General features: G+C 35.9%; 1 protein-coding gene across 1 annotated transcript; it reads left to right on the plus strand.

Moving 5' to 3' along the window:
• The first annotated feature begins 1,378 nt into the window (after positions 1–1,378).
• On the plus strand, positions 1,379–9,934 carry LOC107622571 (Glycosyl transferase, family 35). Its single transcript, XM_016324515.3, has 15 exons — positions 1,379–2,004; positions 2,391–2,629; positions 2,714–2,815; positions 3,217–3,393; positions 3,497–3,772; positions 3,938–4,209; positions 4,432–4,549; positions 4,631–5,020; positions 5,350–5,502; positions 6,074–6,202; positions 6,789–7,025; positions 7,708–7,784; positions 8,672–8,858; positions 9,043–9,243; positions 9,517–9,934. Exons 1-15 carry the CDS (start codon positions 1,737–1,739, stop codon positions 9,631–9,633), a joined length of 2,943 nt encoding a protein of 980 aa, XP_016180001.1. The 5' UTR covers positions 1,379–1,736; the 3' UTR covers positions 9,634–9,934.
• The last annotated feature ends 1,364 nt before the right edge of the window (positions 9,935–11,298 follow it).

Raw genomic sequence — 11,298 nt, forward strand, 5'->3', positions numbered from 1 at the left:
TCTCAACATCAAGTCACAAAATTCAGCATCAATTACACAAAATTCAAATTATAAATCCTATAATCACAATAGCATGCTTAATTATCTATGAATCAAGAGAAATCCTAATAAAAAAAATTCTAATTTTACTTTAAATCAACCTAAAAGGAAAAAGTAGTTTAACTGCATTCTTTCAACATCAATTACACAAAATTCAGTATTATATTGTAGTGTTTAGTAGAATATCAGTCAATGAATTCAAACAAATTCGAATTACAAACTCAAAAATCACAATAACATGCCTAATTACCTATGAACCAAGAGAAATCCTAATAAAAAATTATAATTTTACTCTAAATCAACCTAATAGCAAACAATAGTTTAACTAAATCAACGTTACCGTCAGATTTAGTCGCCAATAAATTCAATAGTAATGATCGCGCCAAATTTTCTATTCTTCTCTGCAAATATTAGTGGCAATTTGACCGTCGAAAAACCAAATTCGACAGTAATTTTTTAGAGTTACGAATTTATTGCGGAATTTGACAATAAATTCGCTGATAAAATCGCTGCTAACATCCAACGTTAATTCGGATGATAAATCTAATGGTACTCAACATTTTTTTTATAGTGATTTAAAAGCATAACTAAAAAATATTCGAATTCCAAACTTAATAAAAACTCATTTTTAATGAGTTTCATAATAATAAGCTTGTGTTAATAATCTACTATAATATTAATTCAAAATAATTTGTTACAATTTTAATTCTCTAACATTACTCTATATGAATATATAATGACTATTTTTTATCGTCGTATACTTTTTTTTTATAATTATATAAAGCCTGAATATTATGTTTTTAAATTTGAATTTTTCTTACATCTTTCATTTCATTTGATTAGGCTATCAGAATTTTTTTTTCTCAAATAGGAATGTAAAGACATCAAATATGAAAATTAATTTATTTTTAATACATCAATAATCTAAAATATAGCCATTTCTTTATTAGTCATTTTTATATAATAATACATAATTAGATATAAATATAAAACCTGATAATTATTTATCAGAAAAGATCTAAATGCAACTTTAGTTAATAATTGTTAATACTATTTTAAATATATATTTTTAAAATTTTCACTTCAATAAATATACAATAAGAATATTAATTTTTTTTTTAGAAATTTGTGAGTTTTAATAAAATAGTTATATTTAACATCTTGAATTACTTCTTAGTTCTTAGATAAACCCTTTATTACATAGTCACTAGTCAGTAGGTTAAAAAGTCTGATTCACACATCTAACACGGAGCCAGTGGCCAATGAAAGAAACGGTTATGCCACGTGGCGTTCAGAGAGGAGTAGGGGCAACACGATAGCATCGACCACAGTGAATCCAATACGATACGATAGTACGATCCGAATGAGTCAAGTATGGAAAAATAGAAGTGAACACGTGAGAGAAAATCGAAATTTGAGGTGAAATTGAAAAAATAAATCTATTTAAATCGAGATTTTAGTTACTACAACTCTACAAGTGAGTGATCTCGTGTTTCGATGATTTTTCAACTCTAACACTCAAAACAGTGCAACAATCACACCTTCCATAATAACAATAATGGAGTAGAGAGGACCCAACCACACTCGTGACCAAGATAAGAAAGAAAGAAACAACACTCACTCACTCGCTCTCACATTCACACTTTCAAAGGAAGAAAATCTCACTCATTCACAGGGAGAGATTGAGATTTGGGGAAATGGCATCGCCATCGCCAATGCGGCTCTCTTCTGCGACGGCGGGTTCCATGAGAACCCAGGGGCTTCTAGGGTGCAGCTCTGTGTCCGGGATCATCGGTGCGGCTTCACGATCCTCAAGGTCGAAGCTCTTGATGATGCGAAACACCGCGAAGCTCAACCTTACGATGATGAGGAACAGGAGGAGCTCCTTCACGTTGGTGAAGTGCGTGTCCAGCAGTGAGGCTCCTCAGAAGCTGCAGGAGCAGGATCCACTTTCTCACGAACATGGTCTGAAAATCATTCCTCTCTCTCTCTCTCTCTCTCCTGTATTGAGATCAAATTCATTTTTTATTACTATTTTTGTTCAATAATTAGGACATGGAAATTTTTTGGCATCGGAAAGATTCTAATTTCGACAAAGTAGCCTCTGAATGAAAAGAAAGACATCCGTGGCATCCCCAAAGATCACAATTGCTGAGGATTGTTGAAATTTTGTGATCTTTTTGCGGGCCACATTTAGTGATCTTTTGTTATTTTGCGGGGGACATGAGTCCTTACTTTCATCCAAGGGACTTTTCAGAGATATTATTCCTCACTGTTTTGCATGTTACCGAAAGTTATCTTGCGTCTTCAATGTGATCCAATTACTCGTTTCATTTTATTGTTTGTTTCAGAAACTACAACTTCTCTGGGCTCCTTCACACCAGATGCTACTTCTATCGCATCAAGTATCAAATACCATGCAGAGTTTACTCCCCTGTTTTCTCCAGAGAATTTTGAGCTTCCGCAAGCTTTCTGTGCAACTGCACAGAGTGTTCGTGATGCTCTAATAATAAACTGGAATGCTACTTATGATTACTATGAGAAACTGAATGTTAAGCAGGCTTATTACCTCTCAATGGAATTTTTACAGGTTTGTCTAGACTCTGGCGCTTTCATAAAATTTGAACATTTCTGGCATACAATATTTATTTCCACGTAACATCCTATCTTGCAGGGAAGAGCATTATTAAATGCAATTGGAAATCTAGAGCTGACAGGTTCCTATGCAGAGGCTTTGAGCAAGCTTGGGTATAAATTAGAAGATGTGGCGGGTCAGGTGGGACATTTCCTACTGTATCTGTTTGTTCATATTTATTCTAAAATGTGGCATGTATGTTCATTCCACTCACATTAGTTGTCTCTAGTTTGACTCCCATCAGAATCCTGTAAATCAATATATTTAGATAAATAAACTGAAATGGTTTCAGTGAAGTGATTATTTTACTTTAAGAATGTCATATTGAAGTTTTCCTATTGCAGGGTCAACTGATGGATTTTTATGAAGTTCGCTTTTCTATATATATCTATTTTGGCAAAATGTTATGAGCTTGGTAGTCTTTATCCTTTACTGAGCTCCTATAGGCTATAGCAATAGGAGTAATCTGATTGAAACTTTAATGTTTGATTGCACTTTATTTCTTAGAGTTGTAGTAATTCATTTTGGTTGACCAATATTAGGAGCCGGATGCTGCACTTGGAAATGGGGGTCTTGGGCGTCTTGCTTCATGTTTCTTGGACTCATTGGCAACATTGAATTATCCAGCATGGGGTTATGGATTGAGATACAAGTATGGCTTATTTAAACAGAGAATAACAAAAGATGGGCAGGAGGAAGTTGCTGAAGATTGGCTTGAGGTATGTTGATAAGTTCTCCTGGCATATATAAAATTATAATATTCACATTAGGTTTTCTTTTCTGTTAATATGTTCTTTCTTTGCTTGTCACTTTGTGTAACAGATGGGCAATCCCTGGGAGATTGTTAGAAATGATGTTTCATATCCTGTAAAGTTCTATGGTCAAATTGTTTCTGGCTCAGATGGTAAAAAGCATTGGATTGGAGGAGAAGACATACTAGCTGTTGCACATGATGTCCCAATACCGGGATATAAAACTAAAAGCACTATCAATTTGAGACTTTGGTCTACCAAAGCTGCATCTGAAGAATTTGATTTGTATGCTTTCAATGCTGGAAAGCACACTGAAGCAAATGAGGCTTTAGCCAATGCTGAAAAGGTTTGCATCATGATGATCATGTATATATATATGACACAGACACAGCACACACACAAGTGACTTATGATAATATGGTGGATTTCTAGTTGATTGATCTAATTACAATCTGAGTGGAAGTTAACAAGGATCCTTTTAATGGTTTTGACTGTTTTCTTTTAAATGCAGATATGCTACATTCTCTACCCTGGGGATGAGTCAATAGAGGGGAAGACCCTTCGTCTCAAGCAACAATATACTTTATGTTCGGCTTCTCTTCAAGACATCATTACTCGTTTTGAGAGAAGATCAGGAGCAACAGTGAACTGGGAAGAGTTTCCTGAAAAGGTTGCAGTGCAGATGAATGATACTCATCCCACCTTGTGCATCCCTGAATTGATGAGAATCTTAATAGATATAAAGGATTTAAGTTGGGAAGATGCTTGGAATATCACTCAAAGGTATCTTGTCTTTTGTTTAAATTTATTTTCCGATGGGTTTTTATGATAGAATGCTATGATGTTATTTGGTCCACATAGCCAACTTTACTTACTAGGAAAAAAGCTTTTGGTTATATTTGTTTTTGTTTTGTTGGGAGGGGGAGAGAGGGGTGGTGATCTCGTCCCATTTTAATGTGACTTGGGTTTCTTGGTTGAATGTATCTATCTGCCACTGTGATCTAGAACTGTTGCGTACACAAATCATACTGTACTTCCTGAGGCACTAGAGAAATGGAGCTTGGACCTCATGCAGAAACTGCTCCCACGCCATGTTGAGATTATCGAAATGATTGATCACGAGGTGATGTTGAAATATTTGTATAAACTCATTTATTTCAAGGTACAGCCAATTGAATTATTGCTAATACTTCTTGTTTTACAGCTAATTCGGACCATAATCACAGAGTATGGCACATCAGATTCTAAGTTACTGGAAAAAAAGTTGAAGGAAATGAGAATACTAGATAATGTTGAATTGCCTGTGGAATTTGCGGATGTACTGGTTAAGCCTGATGAGACCATTGAACCTCACGACGAGCTTGAAAATCCTGAACAAGAAGTGGAAAAGGATAATAATGAAGAGGCAAAAGAGGCAGGGGAAGAAATAATTGCTAAAGAGGATGAAAAAGAGGCGTTGCTGCAGCCAGTACCGGAACTACCCAAATTGGTTCGAATGGCAAATCTCTGTGTTGTGGGTGGTCATGCTGTGAATGGAGTTGCAGAGATACACAGTGAAATTGTGAAGGATGAAGTATTCAATTCATTTTATCAGGTAAATGCATTATTGGATGAGACCCTGTTTCTAAATCATATTTACCCTTTTGAAAGCACAAACTAGCACATAACAGTCTACACTTCATCTATTACACAAGGGTAGAAATTTTTTAATCATGCTACTGCCTCATATAATGCTAATATTTTCTGCATTTTTCCTATTAAATTGCATATGTGCTGCTTGGGAAAAAGATGTAATACATACACATTCTTAATGATATGCATGTATTGCATGCCTTTAAAAGTTCTTCCTCCTTTTTCTTAGATTTACTCCACAATAAAGAAAAGCTGTTTAGGTAACAGATCTTGATGCCATATTTCTTGCAGTTGTGGCCTGAGAAATTCCAAAACAAAACAAATGGTGTGACACCTAGGAGGTGGATCAGGTTCTGCAATCCTGCCTTAAGTAAAATAATAACCAAGTGGATAGGCACAGAGGATTGGGTCCTGAATACTGAAAAACTGGCTGAACTACGGAAGGTAGTTACATTATTTAATTGTTCTTGTCTTAATACTGAATCCTTTCTTTTCAGAAATTGAAGAGGGACTCGCGTTTGTTTAATACTTGAATCTCTATTTTCTTATCATGAATGCTGTGTTTTTGCTGCTCCATAAATGAACAAATGATCTTGAATTTCAGTCAAATAAAGAAATTAAAATCGAAATACCATGTATTTGGTTGTCTTTTGTTTGGAGCAATGGAAATGATCTTGCTCCAGCTGTTTGTTCAATCTAAGATATTTGAACTTAGTGAATTATCTGCTGAAGCGTCATTGAATGAGGAGTGCTGTTTGAATCTGAATGCCTATGGGTCTATGGAGTCCATAATTCGCTCAACTTCATTAGGATGCCTGCTAATTCTTGATCTTGAAGGAGTCAATGTGGTATATTAATTAAATTTTATGGGAACTATATGAAACTAGTAAGCGGGAATCAAGCATTGCTTTTTCCAGCAAGTGATTTTTCCATTGCCTTCAAACTGCTATTTAAAGTCTTACGCATATTATCCTCAGTAATTCTGGCTGACTACACTAGTATCATTTATCAATAGTTTGCAGACAATGAGGATCTACAAAAGCAGTGGAGGGAGGCAAAGAGGGCTAACAAGATGAAAGTTGCAGCATTAATCAGAGAACGAACAGGGTATTCTGTCAGTGCTGATGCAATGTTTGACATACAGGTAATGTGTTTCCTTTAGGTATCCTTTTGGCTCCCAATTTTGAAGTTTTAAACATGGAACGGAAGTTTACAAACATTTTTAGGTGAAGGTAAAGTAAGTAACTTGAAAAAAATTATACATAAATGCCTTAAGGAATCAAAGTTACTGTCATTTATTTTTATATACACGACATTAGTCCTATATCAAATGCACATTGATTTATGATAGATAGAGCATTGTACTATTGTTTGATGATCCATGTAATTTGTCTCAGGTAGTGCAACAAGGTTTTGTCGTCGTTGTTGTTGGATAAAAAATTAATAAAACAGGTTAGGTCAATATATAGGAATAAGTAGGCTATGTTGTATATCTTGACAGGCCATAAACCCTGGTAAATAGAGCTCTATACACCATTATTTATGTATAATTCATAACCGTCAATTTTGAACCTTGAATAGTTCCCTCTTTCTCCATATCGCATGTTTTAATTCAGATCCTTTCATGTGATCATCCCCCCCCCCCCCCCTTTTTCCTTTTAATTAGTTAAAATACAAAAGAGTTTACTGTATATGGTTGTTTAACTCTTAAATTAATTGTTTTTATTTAGGTAAAGAGAATCCATGAATATAAGCGACAACTATTGAATATTTTGGGAATTGTTTACCGCTACAAGAAGATGAAAGAAATGACTCCCAAAGAAAGGAAAGCAAATTTTGTTCCAAGGGTTTGTATATTTGGGGGAAAAGCATTTGCTACATATGTGCAAGCCAAGAGAATTGTGAAATTTATCACAGATGTTGGGGCTACAGTGAATCATGATCCTGAAATAGGAGACCTGCTTAAGGTAGACACTACTTCATTTTCCACAAGTGATTTATTTATTTCTTCTAGTTGTATTTGTTTTGTCGAAGAGTTTATAGTGATATCGCTGATGAAGGTAGATTTATTCATTAACTAGTACTAGGCTTATCATCTATATCCAGAAAGTAATATTAAAAGCAACAAACTTCTAAAACGGTGTTCCCGGATCAAGAATCAAGCAATACTTAAAAAGTTTTTGTTAATTAAGTATTTCCTTTGTCCACCGTAATTATTAAGTTTGCCATCTGATCAAATTATACTTTGGTCTTACTGCATCATTGATGCCATATTTGAATGTAATTTTGTTATTATTAGATATCTAAGGCCCTATAGGAGAAGTGTTTGAGACTTGTTTTAAAAAAGGGACCTTTGGGAGAAAGAAGAGAACTATGATGCTGCAGTAGTTAAACCAAGTTGATACTTTGTTCTTTTTCTCTTTCTTTCTAGAGAGCACTTCTAGAAATTGATGACTTTTCTTAGCCACTAAGAGTGGTCTGGTGGTGAGGGATATGGGTAGTTCGCATGGGGTATTTGGTTCAGACCATATTGCTGTTAATATAACCAAAGTTAGGTTGACAACTTTCTACTTTGGTGTTGTGAGATCATTTTTTGGAATATGAGTTTGAAATATATTGTTACTTTTTTTTTTCCGTAAATCCATTCAGGTTATTTTTGTCCCTGATTACAATGTCAGTGTTGCTGAGATGCTGATTCCAGCAAGTGAATTGTCACAACATATCAGGTGATTATATTTTACATGGTTTGTCTTATTCTTTGGTTGCATATATTGGTTGCACTGATGATTATTCTAAAGCGGTAATAGTCAAATTAGTCCCTGAAAAATGGGTCATTCTCCAAAGTCGTTCCTGAAAAATTTTATCAATCAAACTAGTTTTTCAAAGATTACAAATTAGTTATTTTTGTCCTTCCATCACTCAGTAATAGTTTCCGTCAACGATTGATGATATAGAACGTTAGCTGATAGCGTACACAACACCTAGCATATCTAATTGGACGCTGAATAAATATGTTTATGAAAATCTATTAATTTAGTCTATTTTTCTAATTATATAAACTCTAATCCTAATATAATCTAACGATATTAAATTGATAGATTTTCATAAGTATATTTGTTCAACGTCTAATTGGATATGCTAGGTGTCATATATGATGTGAGTTAACATTCCATATCATTGATCATTGACGAAAATTGTTAATGGAGTGACGGAAGGACAAAAATTATTAATTTATAATCTTTCAATGACGAATTTGAAGAACGAGCCATCCTTTAAGGACTTATTTGACTATTAACCCTTATTCTAAACTAATATATAAAAACAATTAGCAAGATATTATCGCTCGCACTAATCTTTATTCGAATTTTGTCTTGAATAGATCTAGATAGAAAACATCAATTTGTTAATAATCATATGCACATCATATGCTGCTCATAGAAATAATTGTTTTTGTGCATGGAAAATTGAGGAATGCATCTTGATAGTTTATCTTTGCTGTTCCAGGAAATAGTTAGAATTTGACAGTGACAGTAGTATTACAATTTTTAGTTTATTTCCCTGCAAAACATTTGTGTTGCTAACATAGCCAAGTAATAATTTATGTCCCTTCTAGTACTGCTGGTATGGAGGCAAGTGGAACTAGCAACATGAAATTTGCAATGAATGGCTGCATACTCATTGGAACATTAGATGGGGCCAATGTTGAAATAAGGGAAGAGGTTGGAGAAGACAACTTCTTCCTCTTTGGCGCTAAGGCTCATGAAATTGCTGGTCTTAGGAAAGAAAGAGCTGAGGGAAAGGTTTGTCATGATATCTATGATATATGCATTTTACTTTCCATGGAATATATATTTAATGCAATGTTGCTTTGGATTCGCCCGTAGCACAATTATATAGTACGGAAAGTTCCGAACTTTTTTTTCCCCCCAATTTTGAGGAAACTCAAAATCCAATGGTAATAACCCAATAAGTCTTTCAATTCAGTTCGTTCCTGATCCACGATTTGAAGAAGTTAAAAAGTTCGTCAGAAGTGGTGTTTTTGGGCCTTACAACTATGATGAATTGATGGGATCCTTAGAAGGAAATGAAGGTTTTGGCCGTGCAGATTATTTTCTTGTTGGCAAGGACTTCCCCAGCTACATAGAATGCCAAGAGAAGGTTGATAAAGCATACCAGGATCAAAAAGTAAGTATAACCTCTTCATATTCTCTTATGAATTTGCTTAACATGGTAGCTATCAAGTTGATGAGTTATTTGTGGCAGCATGCGCCAATTCCAGAATCATTATAAGCTTGCTGATCTGTGGTGATCATAACTTAACAAGAGACACATTATAACCCCCTCATTATTGGTTCTTCATGCATCAACTTGTTTTGGCTGAACATCCATATACAACAAATTAATACATTTGATCTTACCTTTGTGATTAACTTTCATAAATCATGTCCGTGCCTGCAGACTTGGACAAGAATGTCGATATTGAACACAGCAGGTTCGCACAAGTTTAGCAGTGACCGCACCATTCATGAATATGCCCGAGACATTTGGAACATTGAGCCAGTCGAATTGCCATAGACAGGTCTCGTTTAATCAATAACATGGGTTGGTGCCACGCAGTCTTGATGATCATTACTCTCTCTAAGCAACTAGTACCGAAAGAATAAACATAATAGTTTTGTATAGAGGAGTCCTTAGATCAATTTCGATATGACTGGCTGTATCTCCAGTTTGTCCAAAAATAAGTCTGCAGTTATATAATGTTATGTCTATCTGTGTGTACTGTGTTGGGTGTAGCCCCAAAAAACTTTCAAGAGAGTATAGACCGTTGTTTAATATGGAAATATTAGATGCTACCGAAAAATAAATATTACGAAAATTAGATGAATTTCAATCTACCCTCAAGAGGCCCTATCTAAAGGAGATTTACTGGCTTCTGAGTTTTCATATAAATTGGTTATTGTTCTCATCTTGTATCTCGAGGGGAGGTAGATCCTTGTTTGAGCTTTGTCACAATAAGTGTGAAGGGGGCTTTTTTTATATAATTAAATATGCATAAAACTTTATTTCCCCTATATACGCACGGCAGGAAAGTCTTACTGAAATATGCAGGCTCAAGTCTAGGCCACCGCCCGCGAAATGGGATTCCTCTCCATATCAAGTGTAGTGCCCACGGAATGGAACAAATGTGCAGCAGGTTCCAAGTCAATTGCGGCGGGCACGAAATGGTGCAGGAGCCATTATGTGGCTGTCACCCATGAAATGGGGCACATCTGTGACGGCGACCACGAGTTGGCACCAATTCAACTGCAGCGCACTTGAGTTGGAACACTTCTGGTGTACTGGCCACGAAATGGGATCGTGGTGTGCCTATATAAACGCTGCTGGATCAACCACGGAAGAAGCCATTCTGTATCCACTCTCCTCCCACTCTTCAATATTCTCTCAAGTTCACAAGCTTCTTTCTCTCTTAAAAATTTTTTGGGTATTCAGATTGAGTTGTTTTGTATATGGCTTCGGAGAACGTGTATTTAATTTTATATCCCGATGGAGAAATTTCTCATACAACAGAAGGGATTACATTCGTTTGCGATGATCCATTATGGATAATGATTCCACCACAGACATCGTTGCAAGATCTGAAGAATCTGATTCTGGTTCATACTGGAATGGTTGGGAAAAAAGAAATCACGAAGCTGACTTACAGGATGCCGGTTGCAGTGGCCAACTCGTTTGCGTATCAAAAAATGCAGATAAAATCTGATCAGCAGGTGTCGATGATGTTCTCTTATCATCGCAGCATAGGTACCATATATTCGTTAGAGCTTTGCCTGAATATTCAGGATATTGGCGGAAGCTCGTCCAGTTCCAATAATGTGGATGGTGTGAGAAATCTGGGAGCGGCTGATCTTGTACCGGGGCCGGATACAAGTAGGGCCCGTAGTCCAAGCTTCAATGCGTTTGTTGTGCGGGAACAGAATGCAAATCTTCGGGAAGCGCGCCCCTCCCCTTCAACGTTACTTGGGTTCGATAGGCATGCCGATGTTGGCATTGGTGAAACTTCTGACGAGGATGACATTGAAGAATTCATTGGTGATGAGGCAGAAGCCGTTCCGGAAACGCAACCTCTGCATGGCGACCATGTGCCTCCAACACCTGTCGAACCGGTAGGTGGACGTGTATCCTCCAGCACACCTGCACACTACATGTCCCTAAATCTTGGAGCAATGCATTCGAGTAACG

Source organism: Arachis ipaensis, chromosome B10 (assembly GCF_059453495.1).
Source record: "Arachis ipaensis isolate K30076 ecotype BB chromosome B10, ASM5945349v1, whole genome shotgun sequence".
In the NCBI taxonomy this organism is placed as follows: domain Eukaryota; kingdom Viridiplantae; phylum Streptophyta; class Magnoliopsida; order Fabales; family Fabaceae; genus Arachis; species Arachis ipaensis.